We start from the raw sequence: 21,348 nt of genomic DNA, 5'->3' as shown, positions 1-21,348 counted from the left end.
CTGCCCACCAAGTGTACAGCAGGTACAAAATCAGTGCATAACAAAACATGACTTGACATAACAATCTTTGTTAATCAGAACAAGCAACATCTGAAATAATAATAATAATAAAAAAAAATTAGGTCATCAATTAATAACAAAAAAAAATCAACAACAGATGTTACCTGAAGTATATACTATGGCCAGAGTTTTACATTTTTATTTAAACAACATATCCACCTTTGAGTGAAGCTCGAGCTTTCTTCTTTTTCTGAGACTGTCCTCCTGTAAAAAACAACCTATCATTTTGTTTGTGCTGCCAATTATTACAAGCTGTGGTTACATTTTTAAATTAAGCGACCTCTAGTGGTTATGTCAAGAACAACACTGTGGTGTCGTAACATTTGAACAAAAATCCCTACATAATGAAGTTGGTGGGGTGGTGAACGGGTAACACGACGTCCACACAGGTGACCCGAGCTCAAAAACCAAGTACCATAGGTAGCTAAAGTTAGCCAGCTAATATTCGCTAGCTGTACCTGCACAAGCGTCAGTTTTTGTTAAACATTTAGCTGCCATATCGCTTTTTTCTTAACCCCAACCCTAATCCTAGCATTTTCCTCACCTCTAGCAAGTATTTTTAGTGGCTAGCTGGTTAGCCCGTTCAGGAAACACTCCTGTTGGTCGTATTAGACATGGTCCTGTGGCTCTTATCAGAGCGTTGGAACAAATGTCCCCTGTGGTCGTCTGGGCTGGAGGACTTGTTCTGTCGATCATTACAGCGATGCATGCGCTGGATGGCAGAGCTCAGCTGACTTGACTTGGTGCATGCGGGAGTCGGAGCGATGGCTTGGGGGCCCCAGTGCAACATGAGGCCCTACGTACAGTGCATAGTCTGCATATAGGGAGGGGCGGCCCTGTTCTGATGACTTTTTCAAATTGGGCGGAGTGAAATGGGCTACATCAGAAAATAGTCCCCGGGGAAAGGTTTGCTTTCCACATCCAGTTATCAGTTCTGTGGTTTATGAATGGAGATGCTTTGTTGGCTGCAGGAGCAGAACATTATAAGGTGGCTGTTTCAACCAAAGATTCACATTTCAAATCAAGGGATTTTGATTATATGTTGTGAAATTGCATGATTTGTACAGTGGCTTGTTGTAATGATAAAATCTAAACTGCTAACTGTAGAACATGGGCCAAACATTCAATATCACTGGTACGGACCTTTACAAATGCCATTAATCTGGCTTTCAGTGGTGAGTAGTGTCATGATGCTGCTGTGATGATCTAACGGCTGTTTCAGAAGCTTTACCACTCTGATGAGAATACAATTCTGGAGGAAACACAGAGCGCTTTGATTTGTTTGGCCTGGAGCTGGGAAAACACCGAAAGTGATTGAAGATGAGGATAAAACGTCCGCTAGCAGCACATTCAATACAAAAATATCATTATCAGCCTTCAAAAGCTCCATCTGACACTGAGGTGAAACACCAATAGAGAGAATTTACATGACTTTGTTGAGGAAACTACAAAAGGAGCATGGGCTTTTGGGCAGAGCTTTGGCATCTGTGTGATGATACTGCATTTTTTTCCCCTATCAAGACACTGCTGTTTTCATACAGCACGTTGAACGAAAGGTGGGAGCAGCTCATCTGTATCCCAGAATAATCATGTGACGCAGACAGCCGTCCAGATCAGCGATGGAGAGGAGAGGCTCTTCAGCTGTGACAGCAGGAATGTGTCGGACTGATGACAACCGGGACACATTCAACACCTCTGCCATGATAAACACGGACCTGAGACGGTACACATGCTGCTACGCCAGAAAAACATACACCTGAATGTCAACGCTGTTCTTATTTGTCCTTTGTTAAACGAATAATAATGCCTGGGCCTAGTTTGTAATGGGATTTCCATTGGTGTGTTGGTGTGGCCTGTGTCTCCCTGCCAGATGCCACAGAGACGCTGCGTGTCCTGTGAGCACACGTCACCTAGTTGGGTAAGCCCTGAGCCACGGTGGCACAAATCCCATCCACGTATGGTCATGACTGCACTGCTTTTTAGAACATGATTCATGCCCATGCAATTCAAGTACACAGACAGAAAAAATTAAATATTCCTGTAATGCCTTAATGGGTCTGTGACACTCAGTAGTGACCTTAACATACTTGATTATGATTTATATTTTTATATATAGTAACAGTAATTTCCGAAGAGGACTTGCAACTTGTTGGCTCTGATATCTATATTGCACCTTACAGAGAAAAACAGGATTGGATTAGTCCCTTTTAACACATTGTAAAGGATCTAATTTAATACAATGGTAAAGAAATCTACAATGCTCAGTAATGCAGATAGGTAACTCAACATTAAAAAGCAAGGAGGCATCTCTCTGAATAAATAATCTTACATACTTCCCACTTCACCTCTTCAGGTCAGTGCCAATGCCCAGGTTCAAGTATGAATACATTTTTATTTGCATTTTTTATTTACAGGATAGCTGAGTCAAAATGCCACAGCTCAGCACTGAATACCACTGGCACTGAAAGGTCCTATAGAAATATTACAGCAATATCATAGGAGATGAATAGTGCCATAAAGTAGCTAAGGGCTATACTGAAGTGTCACTGGAATTATGTACGGGGACTATTATATGAGAAATATGTTGACACCATAGAAGATTAGTACTATACGGTACTGAGCCCCACGGACACATTTGAGAATATTATGGGAATATTCTAAGTTTATTTAAAGGGGAGCTCCTATGGTGATGAATGTATATTGGCGAGAGGTGTGTGTGTGAGGGAGGGGGGATGCATAGAAATGCATGACCGCCCTGGAGGCTCCTTGCAGCAAAACAGCAGCCTGTGTATCAAGGACAGCAGGTACCGAGCAGCGCTTACCTGTCAAGCAGGTGCTCACCGCGACGAGGGCCGCGAGAACCGCAACGCGGCCGAGCAGCCGGGCCTGCATCCTGGGCAGCGCTCCGACGGCTGACGGGGGACACGGACACGGACGGAAGGAGGAGGAAGAGGAGGAGGCGGCGGCGGTGGCGGTGGTAGGGAGTCGGTGCTGATCATTCCCCCATCCCCCGGTGCTCAGGGAGGAAGTAAGTCAGGAAAAAATGTGCAGAAAAATAACTGACTAATTAAATAAATGGGTCTAGGGTCGATGCAGTCAGTGGCAGGGACCGTCAGGAACCATGACGGGTCAGCGGCCGCAGTCTTGTCCGCAGGCAAGGTGTCTCCCTGGGAGTGTGCGTCTGTGGCGCTCCGTGGAAACTGGCTGTGTGCTTGGAGCTGCTGGAGGAGCTGTTGCAGGAGACACCACACGGGGACGTAAGGCTCTGACGTCACCACGGCGTGCTTTAGGCTGCCTTCACTTGCTGCTACCAAGTTTTGGGGATACCACAGTGGTTAAAAAAAACAAAAAAAAAACAACAATGTCCAGTCTTCAGGGTCATTAAAGGGACACTTCACCCGTGTTGAACAACACATTATTTCATTCCCCCCCCAGCTGTTGTGTAGGACAGTAGTGGGTCTATCTTCCTCTCATTGTTACTGAGTGCTGGATACTGGCTGGATGCTCCAAATGCTAACTATTAGCCTCCTGACACTGAGGTGCGCCGCCCCCTGGCGACCATTCTTAAAATAACCGCCTTTTCTATATATATACATTTCAATCTTACTGCTCTGACTGATAGACCACAATAGAGATTCAGCCTATGGCCAGCTCATGAAAGTGTTTACATTTGTTGTTGTAAATACTTGGCATCTGGTCGGTCTTTCCTAGGAGAAATCCTCTGCTACACAGGAGGTACTATAGCAGGATTTTTGTAATCCACACAATTACCAGTGAGATTCCATGATCCTCAGCAGATTATTTGATCCCAAGACAAAATCAGAAATCGCATTCAGCACCCACCTTATTTATTTAAAACGTAATTATTAACAAATACTGACAAATAAACATAAACTCTGTGTTTATAGGTTACATTAGAATAAGGACAAGACCATTATCGTCTTGTAACACCGAAGGAAGTAGAAAACAAAGCCTCTCACTAATGAACAATGAAAAATTAGAGGAACTGTATGAGATGTCCGGCTGTCACAATAAATACAATGGTATGATAAATGTTCTCTAGTTTTGATTTTTAGTCCTGTAATTCAATATTTCATCAAACAGGCTACAAGGCTACATTGGCACAAGACATCGTGCAGCACTGAGTTACAAATTGTGATGATGACACCAATACAAAAAACACTGGTGCTGGTGTTGGTGTTGCTTTGAAAAATGTTTTATTTAGTTGGCCTAAAGCAAAATTGAGCTTCATCCTACTTTGTGTCAAATAAGATAGTGTGTCAAAATGCTGTTTCTAAATGTCATTTCTTCACTTCTTGAGTAGAATGTCCCATCAAGGTCCATATCCCGAGAATTTTATTTGGGCAAATACAGAAAGTCTCATTTAGTGTGGATGGGCCACTATTCTCTGCTGCAGCTCCACTTCATGAATTTAGACTCATCAGAAGAGTTTCTTTTTTACATGTAATTCTTGTCCAGTGCAGCTTTAATACAGCCCACAAACCTCAAAGTCACGATCCTGTGAAAGTGCTCATCTTTTGACTCCCACATACGACTACACCAGATGAGCAGCTTGGCTTTCAGTCCACAAACTGATTAGCGACTGAGTGAATGTGGGCAAAGTGGGCTTCACAACCCAGAGAACAGAGTTACCACTGATCCGTGCTTCACTGACAGTGGCTGGACAGTGACTCAACAAGACCATATCAGTCTTTAACATTATTGCACACTCTCAGTTCAACTATTAATCATTCTGGAAATTTTACTGATGTACATACAGGTACTCTAAGTAGTTCACACTTATGTTCCGCACATTCTCTCAACTTGCATCTCAGTGTAATCATATGCTGCACTGTGACATTACAGTCTTCAGTCTTGAAATTCTCCAGTTACTCTACAGTTTTTTATTTTTATTTTTTTTATTATTATTATACATAGAGTACATGACAGAAAACTAGTGATATAACTGGATGGAGAAGTATGACAATGTACAGTTAGTGCTAATGTGCAAATGTGGAAAGTAGTGCAAATTAATTTCACCTTTTATGAAAAAACTCAAATTGCTTAATGTGCAAATCTGTAAACTAGAGTAAATTAATTTTACATTTTATTAAAAGTCTAATTGCCAGTATTTACCTCTGAAACTTAAAATGATGAAGTATATAGCACTCAACATCTGACTCAACATCTTTGCAGCTTGCTGTCACTTTTCCAAAACTATTCAAGCCCTAAACCTTATCAAATCACCCACACCATAATAAACACCACGCAGACAAACTGGTACATTTAATCGATAATGATTTATTATCAATAAGTCATTTGTGTCACACAACATAGAGTAAAATGAATCTAAAAGTACACTTGTCGAAAAGGGGAAGGGGGTAGGGACAAATTGTTGAGTGCAAAAAATAAATAAATGGGAAAGGGGGGTGTCAACTAAGGCACTGATGAAACAATATAAAACTATGTAAAATGACTGGTAGTAAAAGGGACCATGACTTCACAGGCCCATAGTAGCATTTATACATAATATACACAAAAGCTTTCTTTGTTTAGGGAAAAAACAAACTAATCTAAAGTAGTGTTATTCCCAATAGTACACAAGAAATTGTCAACTCTTGATCCCGAAGTGCATCAAGACATTTGACAGATTGTCATAATTGAGATACATAATATAGAAATGAAAAAATATCTCTTAAACTTTTGAGACTTTGCCGCTTTCTTGTTTGCTTTACATTTTCCTACAAAGTCTAATTCTGACTGGACAAAGTTGTTTTGAATAACAATTTATTTATTGTTATTTTTTGGGAGATGAAAGTGTATGCTTTAGACAATAAATGGCACAATAACACCATGAAAGCATCAATGTTTCTTTGTTGTCACTTGGTTTGAGCTACCGATCACCACTTGCTGAGGTTCCAATACGTATTTACACCAAGCATGAGCACAATCAGGTCGCTGAAGGTCATACAGTAGTTAAACAAGCCAGACGCACCAACTTAGAGCTAATCAGGTCAGTTACATGTATTTCACCAAACGGCACCTCAGCTGGGATGCTCCTTTAACTTACCACATATTTACAATACACCACTAGGGACACAAGGTCGTCCACTGTGCTCATTTCTCACCGAGTGAATACAAAAAACAATTCATAATTTTGTGGACTGACACACTGACTGCATAGCTAAAGCTGTTCTGTTTGATGGAATGTAAATGAAGGCCAACGTTTGTCAAAAATATGCACAAAAAATATTAGAAAAAAAGAAAAGACAATAGCACCTGAGCCCTGCTCGGTGAAAATAAAGGGTCATAGTGTGTGCCAAAATGTGCTGAGTGATTATTAAGGTATGGAAACTGATAACTCCTATGGATGCAATGCTATGAAGCGTGTTTCCATCTTTGTCAAAGCAGAAAAAAAGAAGGGAAAAAAAAAAAGGCGAAAGGCTGCTCATTTCTTCAGTGGCCTTCGATCTCAGAGTCACTGGCTTTTGGTTCTGTCTCGGGCGCCATGGCAACACTTGCCTCCGCTACCTCCGGGTGCCCCTCTGCGGTCTGCGGAGCCTCTGCCGCTTCCTCCTCCGCCTCCACCTCCTCGTTGGTGGGGGACTGGAAGCCGCTGTCGTCATGTGGAGGAGGCGGGGGGAAGTCTTTCGTGGCCTCTGCTTGGCTCTCTGGCACGGACGCGGGCTCCTGCTCCGTTTCTGCGGCTTCGGCGTGGATCTCCTCAGGAGGCGGCGGAGGCAGTGACACCTCCTCTGAAGCTGTCGTCACCTCCTGGTCCACAGGCGGCGGCGGCAGCTGCTCCTCTGCGGCGTGCTCCTCCTCCTCCTCCACCACCGCCGGCTGGCTGTCCTCTCCCTGCACGGTGTTATCTGCCTCCTCTGTGGTGCTCGGTGTGCTTGAGGAGTTTTCTGCAGCAGATTCAGCCGCTGATGGGACTTCTTTCTCCTGCTCCTCTGGCTTGGCCTCCACCTCCTTCGGGACAGAGCCGTTCGTCAGGGTCAGGGGGTTCTCCTGTGTTTTGGCAGGGCTGGCTCCGTTCTGGGTTTCGGTTGGCTTGTCTGACTGGGAAGCTGTAGCGTCCTCCTCCTCCTCCTCTTCCTCCTCCCCATCCTCCTCGGGGATGCCGTCCACACCGGGAACCTCCATGCACGACTCGCCTGGCAGGACTGGGGAGCCCTCCACCTGGATCATGGACACCACCTGCTTCATCCTCCGCCTCTTCTGGGACTCCTCGCTCTCACCGTCCTCCTCGGCCCCGTCCGCCTCCTCGGGAGCTCCGTACTCCCCGGCCCAGTCGATGGAGGGGTTTTCCCCTAGGAGGTGCAGGTTGGGGTCGCTGTTGGTGAGCACGATGCTGTCCCTGTACAGGTTGTGCCTCCTCTGGACCGCGGCCTCCTTCACAGCTGGAGAGGGGAAATAGGAGGTTTAATTTAAAGGCACTTAAACAGGGAGATGAAAAACTAAGACATAAAAAGGGATGAAGTGAAGGGTTAGGCTGCCTATATTTTTTTCATGGGCAGGAGTAGAGTTTGCCTACTTTTAAGGGCAAATATAAAACTTTTGGGACCTAAATCAATAACATATAGCTTAGTAAATGGTGTAAAATTGATGCAAGTTTTTTAAAGGGCAAAACTAAATAAATAAATAAATAAATAAAATAAGCTGACTTCCTGGCTAGTCACATGTGCAACAACCGCCAACCAGATGGGTTTAAATAAATAAATAAATAATAAAAAAAAAATCAGAAAGATTACAACATGTAGAATCAAATATGCTGATACAATAATCACATGTAATAATGTCAGTTTAAACCTTTTGTTATTAAACTATTTCAAAAACAAAACTGCTTCTTATTTATTCTAAATTTATTCATACAAAAGTTGTAATTCATGGTGTTCTGTAAATCAACATTTTCAATTACTGTGAATCAAGTGATTCAAAGCGTTTGCGATCGACTCGGGCCAAAGCGAGGGTGACTCATTTGACTTATTACTTTCAACAGATCGATGCAGCTGAATCGGCAGAATTTACAGCTGATGCAGCGATGCAGTGAGAGAACTGTTGCACCCCCCCACACACACACCACTGAGACAACACACTGACGAGAAATCTGCCAGTTTCAGTTGATTTCAACACAAACGAGTCCATCCTGTTATCAGTCAACTTGTCTTGAGTTTAAATATTATAACTTACTGAACTGTACTGAAAAAATGTAAAATCATCTAAAACATATTTGTTTCTGGACCATAGCACTTTGATGTAAATACTCAAAGCTAGATTCAAGCACTTACAACCAAAAGTTTTACCGTCTAATCCCACATTAGAGAGCTCTATGTCCGAAAAGGAGTATGTGTGTTTTCACATTTGTAATATTACCTGTCAAAGGGATACAACTACACTATATTACCAAAAGTATTCGCTCACCCATTCAAATGATCAGAATCAGGTGTCCTAATCACTTGGCCTGGCCACAGGTGTATAAAATCAAGCACTCAGGCATGCAGACTGTGAAACAAGACATTTGTGAAAGAATGGGCCGCTCTCAGGAGCTCAGTGAATTCCAGCGTGGAACTGTCATAGGATGCCACCTGTGCAACAAATCCAGTCGTGAAATTTCCTCGCTCCTAAATATTCCACAGTCAACTGTCAGCTCTATTATAACAAAATGGAAGCGTTTGGGAACAACAGCAACTCAGCCACGAAGTGGTAGGCCACGTAAAGTGACGGAGAGGGGTCAGCGGATGCTGAAGCGCATAGTGCAAAGAGGTCGCCGACTTTCTGCACAGTCAATTGCTACAGAGCTACAAACTTCATGTGACCTTCAGATTAGCCCAAGTACAGTACGCAGAGAGCTTCATGGAATGGGTTTCCATGGCCGAGCAGCTGCAGCCAAGCCACACATCACCAAGTGCAATGCAAAGCGTCGGATGCAATGGTGTAAAGCACGCCGCCACTGGCCTCTAGAGCAGTGGAGACGCGTTCTCTGGAGTGATGAATCACGCTTTTCCATCTGGCAATCTGATGGACGAGTCTGGGTTTGGAGGTTGCCAGGAGAACGGTACATTTCAGACTGCATTGTGCCGACTGTGAAATTTGGTGGAGGAGGAATTATGGTGTGGGGTTGTTTTTCAGGAGCTGGGCTTGGCCCCTTAGTTCCAGTGAAAGGAACTTTGAATGCTTCAGGATACCAAAACATTTCGGACAATTCCATGCTCCCAACCTTGTGGGAACAGTTTGGAGCGGGCCCCTTCCTCTTCCAACATGACTGTGCACCAGTGCACAAAGCAAGGTCCATAAAGACATGGATGACAGAGTCTGGTGTGGATGAACTTGACTGGCCTGCACAGAGTCCTGACCTGAACCCGATAGAACACCTTTGGGATGAATTAGAGCGGAGACTGAGAGCCAGGCCTTCTCGACCAACATCAGTGTGTGACCTCACCAATGCGCTTTTGGAAGAATGGTCAAAAATTCCTATAAACACTCTCCTCAACCTTGTGGACAGTCTTCCCAGAAGAGTTGAAGCTGTAATAGCTGCAAAAGGTGGACCGACATCATATTGAACTCTATGGGTTAGGAATGGGATGGCACTTCAGTTCATAGTATGAGTAAAGGCAGGTGAGCGAATACTTTTGGTAATATAGTGTATATCAGACTATTAAACTATACAAAAGACATTCATCAGACTGGTGTCAGACTCACCCATCATGATGTCCTTCATCACAGAGTGCAGCACCACCTCCTCAAAGATGTTCTCCACCAGGATGAAGCGGGAAAAGTCCTCAAAGATCAGCTCCTGGAAGCGCGGCAGCTCCTGGTGTTCACACAGGTGACATGGGAGTGAGGGGGGGGGGGGGCATGTGGGACGTCCTGGGGCCAAACTTTGATGAAATATCGATCACAGTCATACACATTCTCTAATCCACTATGCTGCGGTCTAGGATCTGACAGATTTTGATCGAACAGGGTCCTTCTGGCCCAGACAAGATCAAGATAACATAATCCACACAGTCAGACTTTAAATAGACTTTCCTGCCATCTGGTGGACAAATAATGAGACAATATGTCGGGCCATAAGAGGGACGCTGATAAAAGGCTTAACTGTGCGAGCACAATTCATAAGAACTAAAAAAGAAAATAAAATGGAGATAATTAATTGAAACCCCTTTTTGTCTGACAAATATTTCACTCACAAACATATTTCAGCTCCATCACACTCTATAAACTAAATCCTCCCTGAGTCTACATCCTGATGGAACAGTGGGCTGCACTTCCTGTCTCTGTGCACACAGTCAGACACAGCAGAATTTATACTAATCTTTAAGGAAGGCCAACAGTGTAGAGACAGACATCCATATTTCCACTTTTGCACCTCCAGGAAATTATATATATTTTTTTAAATTAAAAGATTGATTTCAATATTGGAGAAAATAAATGCGTAAAAAGGGCTGACATGTTTGGTGTCCCACCAGAAATAGTGCATCAACAAACCACAACAAATCAAGATCTCTAGAACAAAATTAAAGACATTTTTGTCGAGTACTGGGTTGTATAGTCAAACTTTTAGCATATAAATGAACACAAACAGAGCAGATGATGCCAATATCAAGTCCCGGTACCCATTTTTTAGAGGAAATTTAACGGTTCTTTTCTTGTTATTTTCCTGTTTGAATTGGAAAGTAGATCCGGCAGGGAGTGTTGTCTGCGGGGAACCACTGCATTATAACCTTGCTCCAGGAAGAAACGACCTGATAGTACCTTCACAAATAAGTGCAATTACATTTTTATACTGGCATGATCCATAATGACTCCAGGGCTGGAGTGTAAAGGTTTCAGTTCTCCTGTTGTTGGGACTCACCGAGGCGCAGGAGGGGCTGAGCTGCTTCAGCATGTATGGGATGAAGATCTGGAGGAGAGCCTCGCGGAAGAAACGCTTCCTTACTGTGCTGCTGTCATAGTCAAATTTCTGTGAATTAATAAAAAGTTGTTTTTTAAAAATGGAAGCCTGCATGACAAGATGGTTGTGTGACAATGAACGGCCCGTCAGTGAAGAATATCTTCCCAAAAGAAGAGAATTTAAAGAAAACAGTGACACCTCCTCTTACAAAGTAACAGCCAACATGAAAGTAGAGCTGACAGAAAAAGACTGATAATGGCCAGTAAACACAATTATAACTTTGTGTTTTAGAATCACAGAGACCAGTTTGTTAATATTGGCTCTGTATTATAAAGTCAGTGTGGCTCACCTCTGGACCTTTTCATTCAATTTTCGGAGAATTAATTTTTGACTTTCTTTTCTTGTTGTTGAAAATCTAAAGACCTAAATAAATAAATAAATAATTTGCTGGAGTCCTCGCTAATCGCAGCTCATCAATATGTTTTTATCAATACTGTTTTTTACATCAGTTTCAGAGCAGAGAAATCTTTCCAGAGTGGCGTGGCAGGATTTGATTGTGTAAAATCTGCAATGAAAACTGCCCCACTCTGCCTTAAAGAGCTGCTAACCCAACCAGAAGCATCAGTCTGGGTTTCAGTGGAGAGTTCGAGCTGGTGTTCACAGATAGTCCCTTTTACATGAACTAAACTCTTCAAGGGTGTTTTCACACTTGGTTTCACAGGTCCTTTCAGCCTCTCAAGTGAACTCCAAAGACCAACTAATTCAGCGCTTTTTGCACATGCCAAAATAATATATGAATTCAGAGCCCTTGATAATGAATGGAACTGAGACCGGCTCGAGAGATGGTCTCTGATGTTCACTTTGTGGTCCTTTTTAATCTTGCACTGTGAATGCAAAATCGGCCACAGTACGTTTGCATGGCAAAAATGAAACTGGGCACTGAGCAACTGCTTGGTCAGCCATGGAGATAGCTGTACTTATTAAAATATCTAAAATGTATACATCAAAATACATTATATACGGTCTGAGCTGTATTGTGAACAGTAAGTGGACTGAGACCTCAGAGCTCAAGTGAGAACAGAAAAAAAACTCACTTCTTTCTGCTGGTTCACTTTAACAGGACTGAGTTTGGTTTGTTTTAAAAAGGGACGACGTGAAAACATCCTGTGAGAAACAAAACGTGCACATTTGCACTCTGGCGGGGTCTGGCTCCACTTCCTGTTCACAACACAGCTCTTTTAGAACTAAGACCCTTGACAAAACATCCATTCATTCTTGGAATTGTACTGCCTATTATCACTACCTGTGTACTGAAATAAAGGGAAAAAAGCATAAAAACATGGAAATGTACTGGGACAACTGAGTGAAACTGGGATTTTTGTTTTATGTAGTCCCACCTTGGGATATGTTTTTTTTCTTGCTCACATAATATTGTTGGTGAAGAAAAAATAATGAAAAAAAAAGGGGGGGGGGGTTTAGATAGTACAGCTTTCAGAAACCTGTAATAGTCACTCTGTTATACCTTGATGACGCGATCCTGGCAGCGCTGGATGGTCTTACAGAGCCCCTCTGTTCCCTGAGACTCCAGACTCTGGTGGAGGATCTGCTCAAATGTATACACTGCATCATCCATTTGCTGCAGAAAGACAAACACACACAGGTCAGTAAGAGCTCCTAACGGTGAAAAGCTTATTGTCTCTGTGGCATGTATTGCTGCCTACACATATTTATGTTTAGATTATTTATACTCTGTGTCAGTGGTTGTTAATGTGTCTGCGCACCACCACGGGAAACTGCCCCACATTTATTGGACTTGTGGTTTACTGAGTCACCAGTAGAGGGTGCTCTCTTTTCAACAATCCCTTTCAACTGTAGGTGCCGACTCCCCTGTGCCATGGCCACCTCCTCCCTTTGCTCGAGCTAAACCAAAACAAATAAATAAATAACTGCAAGAAAAATACCAAGATAAATAGATAAGAATAAAAAGAATAAGAACAAAAAAAGCAAGTAATTTTCAGTCATGTTGTGTCTTAACATGTTTTTCCTCATCAAAAAAATGCAAAAATGATCTCAAAGTGAAGCAGATTACTTCATCTTTTTAAAAGTATTGCACATGCATCCTGCATCCAATTTCTGGAATAGCCGTGCAAGGATTAAAGAAGTGAGTAAGCGTCCTAAATCAAGTTGAGTTTGACCTGCACAGGAAACAAGAGGAAGTAGATCATCGCACTAGTAGATTCTGGCTCATTTGTTTTTTGATAAATGAGCTTAAAGGCTGAAATGAGACAGAACGTTTGTTAAGAGGGACAGTTTTTGCACCCTGCAGGCTTTGGCTTGTATTTGGCTTCATTTAACAAAAAAGTTGATTTTAAGACCCGATCCTATGTGAAGCTGTGTTTTTTCAACAGTGTAGGACTGCGGAGGAGCGGGTTCAACAGGGTTCACGGCTCTTGTGTATGTCATTTCTAAACTGTCTTTGGTTCATGTTCGTGTTTGAACTCTGAGTGACCTCGAGGGGAATTGTAACGCTCCCCTGGCACCGGGCCCCGTTAAGGAGGCCAGGCTAAGTGATTTCTCCACGGGGGGCTGGATGCCATAATGCTTGGCCTTGGATGGTTTCCCTGAGACAGGCTCTTAACACATGTCTGGAAACATGTGGAAAATTAATTCACTTATTTCCAGGTCTCAAGTCTTCAAAATCTCTGGAAAAGTGAGAGGAGGTTTTTTGCCGTGTCCCGATGCTCATGTCACTACATTTTGTGTCTCACTGTAAAACCCCTAGTCCTAAACTCGGATACTGCCTGGTACTGACAGGACACTGCCAGGTGGGAAAAGCCTGCCAAAGGATAATTTCACTTATGTCCAATGTTCATCAACTGGTTCCAAACTACTTTAAGTTTCAGTGTCATTTTCCTGATAATATTGGAGTGATCTGTCTATTTGACTTTGTTTCAAGGCACTGAAACTTGCTTGAGCAAAACCTTTGAAGCTGCAGTGGAAGCATCATACCACATGAGTGAAAATAAGATTTTAAGATTCAATATGGAATCAAATGACTTGCTACAATGGAAAAGAATAAGCCATGTGCCCTGCTGAACCCTAACCAAAATGAATGAACCCTGCTGTGATTTACAGCCTGTCGACAAAGACATGCCAGCCTGCAACACTGCAAAAAGATTTACACAAGGCAAGTTAAATATTCTCGTAGCAATTTTTAAATTTTTGTTTTTCTCAAACCAAGTTAAAAAAAACAAACAAAAAAAACTGACAGTGAAGTGAGATAATCCAGTGCAATTTCACTTGTTGGGTGAATTTTAAAACTAATCTGCAATATCTGGAAACAAGACACAAAAAAAAAAAAAAAAAAGGCAGGTCACATGACTAATGCTTAGAAAATGACAGTGTGTGCAAGAAAGCCGATTTGCATTGGAAAAATGTGAAATCGTCTCAGTCTGACAGTTGTTCCCCTTGTTTTAGGAAAAGACTGAATGAGGGATGGAATGGGTTAAGATAGTTTTACAGTGCACGGTGACTGCGGCTGCAGCTACTTATTGACCAGAGGGTGTGTTTAGACTTCCAGCCACAACAGACAAGAACTCCCAGCAGAGCCACACACCACAACAGTGGCCTGAGGGCGTCTGGTCACATCACCACATGCACCCACTGCTTTCAAAGCCGGCAAGGACTCTGGAGACACTTCTGCAAAATGTGCACTGCTGCCAGGTGCCAATTCATTCTTACAAGGTATTTTTCTTTAATATTTAAATATATAACTTATATAGTAGTAGAAGTAGTTATTTATTTTTTTATTTAATTTATTAATTTATTATTATTTTTTACTTATTATCCAGGTCAAGTAAGTTTTCTTTAAATATTGCATTTGCTATGGAATAATAAAGAATGGGTTAGATTTTCATTATTTACAAACTGGCTCAAAACTTTATTCAATAATTTTTAAAAAAATTCATGTGAACCCCACTGCAACTTCTTCATAATTGGTGGACACTCTGAAATTAGGAAGTTTGAAAAATTGGTATTCATTTTTCCATGCAAATTATGGATTAGATTACAAATTGAAGATTTTGCATTGCTCATCTGTTCACAAAAGAACACAAATTCACAAGTTGTGTGTTTCACTTTGACAATGAACAGAACACTTGGCAATACTTTGACTCTGCTGGCCAGACAAAACTGCTAAAGCAAATCCCATAAACTTTTCCAGTTAGCTTCAGCTATTCTTTCTTCACATTTTCATTGTAAGGTTTGTCTCTTTATTCCATCATATTTCAAAAGAAAAATAGTCCACCTCCTGATTGGAGCCAAAAATAGGCCTTAATTTGTCAGAGTTCTTCCTCCTCATAATCCTGGAGGCTATGATGCATTTAAGGAAGAGTCTCATTCCTGCACAGACAGAAACTGTCAGGAATCAAAAGGGCCAACTGTTATTATAAAATAAATACGCTGAGAGCCACCATAGCCTATTAAAAGCTATAAGATAACTTGTCAAACGGGTCAGTGGCTGCTGAGAGCCTAGAGGATTACAACCCAGAGAATATTATCTCCAACTGGAGAACTGTGCTGCTCTTTGATCCTGCCTGTTCACAACAATGAAGTCAATGTGTGCACCACTCAGCCTGAACGCCGCTGAAGCCGAGCAGTTAAGTCAGAAATGAACCCCCGAAGCAAACCCAACCGGTCACAAAGGGTTCAGGCGTGAACGTGAAGCCCTACTTTGCAGTTGTTTCTGTTCTGCAGCGCTGCCAAGCAATCAGCATTTATTTGACGCACAGCAGAGGATCGATGCACAACACGCTGTTGAGATTTTGTGCGTGTTTACATCAGCTCCTCGGCGAGGCTTTGTGAGCCACGTTTACACAGAAACACCCTCTACGTGTCGCTGAGCAAACATATCGCGGCGGACTGACGCAGGCGCATAAATCCAGCTTTTAGAGCCTCACCTCTCTCATGAGGATCTGGGCCCTCTGGACAAACACCGAGGGGCTGGAGACGTCAAACCTCTGCTGCAGCCCCTCCAGGCTGAGCTGCTCCACCTTCTCATAGCAGCTCTGCATCTTCACCGGGTGGAAGGCCAACATGGAGATCTTCTCCATGTGCTGGAGAGGAGAGGAGAGGGAGGGAGGGAAAAAAGAGGCAAGGAGGAGGGCAGGAGAAAGAATGGGTAGGAACAAAAATTTTAGTAAGTACAGTGTTTAAGGAAACATGATGGATCTGAACAACTGATTGGTATTTGTGTATTTACCAATACACAAGTAAATACACAAATACCAATCACAGGAAATTTGATATGAATAATAGTTCATGCATGTCACATCTGATGCAGCTCTGAAGACATTATCAGTACCTCTCTTTTGCTTAAATGAAAACCAAATCTTCAAAGCAGCAAAACAAAGCCAGAGAGATTTCTGGATGACATCTAGAGCCCTCTAGTGGCTGATCTATGCCATAGCTCTTACTTAACTGCAGACTTCACTCTGTTAAAATGATGTATCCCAATATTTTTAAGAAATAAAAACAGCCAAATAAATTATTTTAAGATTCAGTTTTGTGATCAATCTCTAGCTTTCAACATGCAAAAACTACAAATTGCAGCTTTGAAATGTTAAGAGAAACCTCTGTCACACAATTTTCCTCACCTCCGCCACGGTCTCCTTGGTGCCTTCGTTGAGTGTGTTCTTGCTCATGTCCACCAGCTCCCTGAAGAAAACGTCGCGAACCTCGGAGAAGCCTCGGCTGGTCGGCTCCATCAGGGCGTCCAGGATGGAGCTGATGTACGGCTGGATGCTCACCTTCAGCAGCTTCTCTGCCTTGGGGAGGACCACCGCTGGAGGATGGGGTGGGAAGGAGAAACGACAGGAGAAATGGAAATTAGCATGCAGGCTTGGAGGTACCACCCAGACCACACCTTCCTCTGTTGACTGCAGTTGAAGAATTTGGTTGGTATTTGGCCAGAATATCTAGACTGGCATTGAATTATACTATATTCATGTGGATTACATAACTTTTTTTTCCAACTTTCATTTCTGGGTTATATTTGACTAATTCAAAATGTTGGAACTAATCAAATTAAGTGAACCGTACCAGTGATTCTGCATGTTTGATGTAAGATCTACAAAATGTGTCTCTTATTTGCTCTCTACAGTCAATTATCAATTCTGTGGTTTATGAATGGTGATGACTTTGTTAGCCCCAGAAGCAGCTGTTTCAACCAGGAAAAAAAAAAAAAAATCAAATTTAAAAATGGAGGGATTTTGATTATATTGTGAAATCTTTTGTACCCCCACATGATTTGCTAAATGGTGATGATTTTGGAAAATGGGTGTAAACTGAAGGAAATGGGCCAAACGTTCAAAATCATTGGTGTGGTCCTTTAACCTGCACACATGCTATAAATCAGACCTTCTCCTGCTTTTCCATTGATGTATTTGTATCACTGATTCTTGGGAATTTGGATAAAACAGGTTTTAATTTTGAAAAAAAAAAAGTGTGTTAAATTACAAAATCTGAAGGTATATCATTATAGGCCAAGGTCTTGGCTGTTCAGCAATGTACCGGTGCAACCTCCTCATTTTGCATTTTTTTCATAAAATAGGTGTTTTCCCAGTTATTAGGCTACTTTGTTTTTGTCAACACCGTCACCGTAATGTTTTTTTTTTATTTGAAAAACATATTTTTGTATTCAAAAAGACTAATACTTTAATAATTCAACAACACCAAAGAAACATATTGTAAGCATATTCATTTAAAACCAATATAACTGCCTCTGACGGTGGTGACACTAATCTGACGGTGGTGACAGTCGCCTCATTAAAACATACATTTCCAAAATTTATACCACTCAAGTCAATGGCTTCTTGCTTAACAACTTTATTTAACTATTTGGTACAAAAAATAACAATCCTGAGCTCTGTTATAAGCATTTTTCAGACTTCAGTCATCACCGTCAGACAGAAAACCTGACGGTGGTGACGTCTGACGGTGGTGACAAAAACCTCCTCTTTCACATGATAAGCATGAGTTGTTCACATTAGCCAGCTTGTTTCCAAACCTCTTCTTAAAAAGTATACATTTATTCCATAATCTAATTTAATATTTTTTATACAAAAGTGACGGTGCTGACAATTTATGGTTGTGACAGTAGCAGTGTCCAAAAATATGAAGAGATTTAAGAGAAAATAGCAAACTTCCAGGAGCCTGAGTGGTCTTGAAGCTGCATGTAGAGCTGAAGGTTTGAAAAGGGCTCCTCAGGAATGTAATTGACCTTGTAGTTTTTTTATTATTATTTTTTAAATAAATATCTGACGGTGGTGACGAATATCTGGGACACATTTTGAGCAGCCACAAAATAATAGTAAATATTGTTCAAAACCCATCGTTTGTAGTTTTTAATACATATTATGATGTACTCTTTCATGTGGTAAAGATATTATTCAATGAAATTATTACTTTTTGTTGTTTTAATCAAGTTGAAATGATTATCTCCTATCCGAGGACAACTGGTTTTGTACGCCATGGGCCAACATATAATCATTAAATTAATAAAAATTAAAAATAAACCTATAAAAGAACCTTACAAATGTGCAAAGGACCCCCTGATTATGCCTTTGATTCTTTTTATTCATTAAAATGTTGCAAATTTCCAACAGAAACAGCATTATTCTTAGTGGGACATGATTTATTCAAATTCCCAGGAATCAGTGGTATGTAAACTGCTGTATGGCTTAACTGGCTGGTTTGTGTTGTGGTTGATACGCCCTATTGACTTTATTGTTATTCATAATGTGTCACCTGTTTTCTTTGGCTGCATCCTATTACCTCACATCTCTTAGCCACTCCATCCACACTGTCACTGTGACAAAAGCCCTTCCTTCATACATAAGCAGTGTAAGGAATGCTGCTGGTCTGCAGTACCTGGTTTCTTCAGAGCAGCTAGGTGGGGTGGGGCTGAAGGGTGGGGTGGGTGCATGGCTGTGTGACTGAGAACGTCTCACAACATCTGAGTTGTTTTGGTACAGCAGGGGGCTTCATTTGCAAACGTTTACAGTGAAACTTATTCTTTCCAATTACCACTGCTGTGATTCACTATTCTTATAAGTTGTAGGCCGTGAGGCGGGTCAAAAGAAAGGGAAAACTGCTTCCATTTTGTGAAAGAAAATAAAAACGCAGACACCCCACTGGGTCTGCTGGAGTCACCAAAACTGACAGGTTACGTCCTCTTGGCGAAAAGAACAGGGCGCACGGGACGACGTGGCTCAGAAGGCTGAGCGGTAATCCAATAATGACAGCAATCCTAGTTTGATCCCCAGTTCCCCTGCTCCTGTTTCCCAGCGAGGCACAAAGAATAAATAAATAACAGCAACAACAAAACACTAAGCTAACAACAACCATCTGTTAATGAAATTCTGTGTCCAACCCTGCGATGTCTTTTCCTTGCATTTCCAGGTGATGTTAAAGGCTGCATGAACTGGACACTGAAGCTGAATCCCTGTTGGGTTTTATGAGTTGGCAGTAGAGATGCAAAGCATATTTGGATTAAATAAATCACCCACTGTTACTTCCTGAGCTGAGCAATATAGTTTCAGTTTAATGAGACTTAACTCAGTTTATATTTTATTTTAGCTCATAAGAATTTTTCTTCTCCAACTGACCTCGGATCTTGTTGGTGACGTGCTCCTTGGAGGTGATGATCTGGTCCATGTCTGTTCGTATGGAGGCCTCCAGCACGGGGCGTCCCGCCTCACACCGCTGCACCACGGCCTCGTACTGCGCTTGGCACTGGCGCTGCACCAGGCTGTACACCGCGTCACTGATCTGAACACACACACACACACACACCAAATTCAGAGCAGGGGTGAGAATTAAAACTTCAAGATAGTAAATACTTATTAATTTTGGCCTTCATCAGACCCCGTCCTACTTTGAGGAATGTCTCACCAGCATCCAGTTCCTCTGCCTCTCATGCATCTTGCCTTTAAGTCGAGGAGAGATGAGCTCCCTCAGCTCAGGGAGGAGGCCCTCCATCACCAGGTTGGACAGAATCTACAAGGAATATACAAAACTTAGGACCAGATCCAGAATAACTTCAGTCATTAAATGCACTGGAATTTGTTGGTGACACTGATGACAAACATGTCAGCAACCTGCATGGTAAGATAAGAACATGCAGGGGCAACAGGATGTCACGGTGGAAAGGAACACTATAAATCACGGTATAGTGCATAGACATACAGCATGCACACACACAGCATGTATATTCTGCATTCTGTCATTATGTGCATGTTCAGCCTTTAGTACAACTGAAGCGGTATAGAAAAGCATCAGGCTTTCAGCAGATTTCTCAAAGCAAAGCTGCTCTGGAGGCAGAAAATAAGCTCACTGGATGAGATAAAGAATTTTTTTTTTTTTTTAATCCATTTGGTGTTATTTGCTATCCCATATAGCAGTCAAACAACATGTTTTTGAGCTTAACATTTTTTTTTTTTTTTTTAATTCTATACATTCTTTACCAGCTCTCTAGCTTGCTGTATATTTCTTGAGACGCCTGTTAAGAGAAAATATTGCACAGTGATCCTGAAACAAAGTAGTTCCACCAGTTAGCAAGACAGAGAGCTAGAAAATAGTGTTGATAATGAATCCTCAACAAACAGATGCTGTAGTGCAACCTTCAAACTATTTTTTTCAGCTTTGGGTCACCACTCCAAGCTGTTCAGTTTGCTGGACCAGGCACACTTCATTCATTTTGGAGAAGACCAGCTCATGTGAAGCACTTGCTCTTGTGACAGGGAAGAAGCTGCCTGGTCAAACTTGGAGGATCTTGCACACTCGTATGGAGCAGCAAATGACATATTATATGGCTAAGAAACCAAATGATCCAACTTGGAGTGTCAAAGAAGCCTGGTCAAAATATAAACAGAATGAGAACTGGGATTTATCAAACCAGCAAGAACTTCAATCTCCTTTCACCACTATTGTACAAATATTATACATATGACCTAAACATTTACGAAGATGCTGATAAATGAGCCCCACTGTATGTGTCTTTCTGCAGTCAGCTCTAGTGGTGCAAGAGTGCGCAACGATAGGTAATAATACAAAAGTAGGATTTCGGTCAGTGAGATGAGAATATCGCCAGCTAATAATCCAAGGTAAAAGAAACTAAGGAAAAAGATGACCTGGAAACCCACAATTAGGTTATGGCCTTGTTATGTTATATTCTAGCACTGAAAGACTGCAGCACGAGACTGTGTGGGAGAACAACATCTCTGTGGTCAAAGACGACTGATTCCTGTGCTATGTAAAGTAACGCCCAAAGAAAGTGGCAGCTGGCTCTGATGCGCAGCGGTAACCACAGTAGGTCCTCTTCATGAAGT

At 41.9% G+C, this 21,348-nt stretch overlaps 2 protein-coding genes across 2 annotated transcripts in view; both read right to left on the bottom strand.

The window, feature by feature from the left end:
- Positions 1-3,268, bottom strand: part of npdc1b (neural proliferation, differentiation and control, 1b) — a 32,522-nt gene extending 29,254 nt beyond the window's left edge. Inside the window, exon 1 of the mRNA XM_030059918.1 lies at positions 2,883-3,268. Coding sequence (XP_029915778.1) covers positions 2,883-2,952 — 70 coding nt within the window. The 5' untranslated portion in view covers positions 2,953-3,268. The remainder of the gene's footprint in view (positions 1-2,882) is intronic.
- Positions 3,269-5,341: 2,073 nt separating this feature from the next.
- niban2b (niban apoptosis regulator 2b) overlaps positions 5,342-21,348 on the bottom strand; it is a 47,680-nt gene continuing 31,673 nt past the window's right edge. The window contains exons 7-14 of the mRNA XM_030059915.1: positions 19,913-20,017; positions 19,627-19,789; positions 16,615-16,802; positions 15,919-16,074; positions 12,483-12,596; positions 10,922-11,029; positions 9,766-9,877; positions 5,342-7,466 (exon numbers count right to left, since the gene is read on the bottom strand). Of these exons, the coding sequence (XP_029915775.1) occupies positions 6,517-7,466; positions 9,766-9,877; positions 10,922-11,029; positions 12,483-12,596; positions 15,919-16,074; positions 16,615-16,802; positions 19,627-19,789; positions 19,913-20,017 (1,896 nt within the window). The 3' untranslated portion in view covers positions 5,342-6,516. The remainder of the gene's footprint in view (positions 7,467-9,765; positions 9,878-10,921; positions 11,030-12,482; positions 12,597-15,918; positions 16,075-16,614; positions 16,803-19,626; positions 19,790-19,912; positions 20,018-21,348) is intronic.

The sequence above is a fragment of the Myripristis murdjan genome, chromosome 9, assembly GCF_902150065.1.
Source record: "Myripristis murdjan chromosome 9, fMyrMur1.1, whole genome shotgun sequence".
NCBI lineage: Eukaryota > Metazoa > Chordata > Actinopteri > Holocentriformes > Holocentridae > Myripristis > Myripristis murdjan.
Note: the sequence above shows the minus strand (reverse complement) of the source record. Positions and strands in the feature narration are given on the sequence as shown.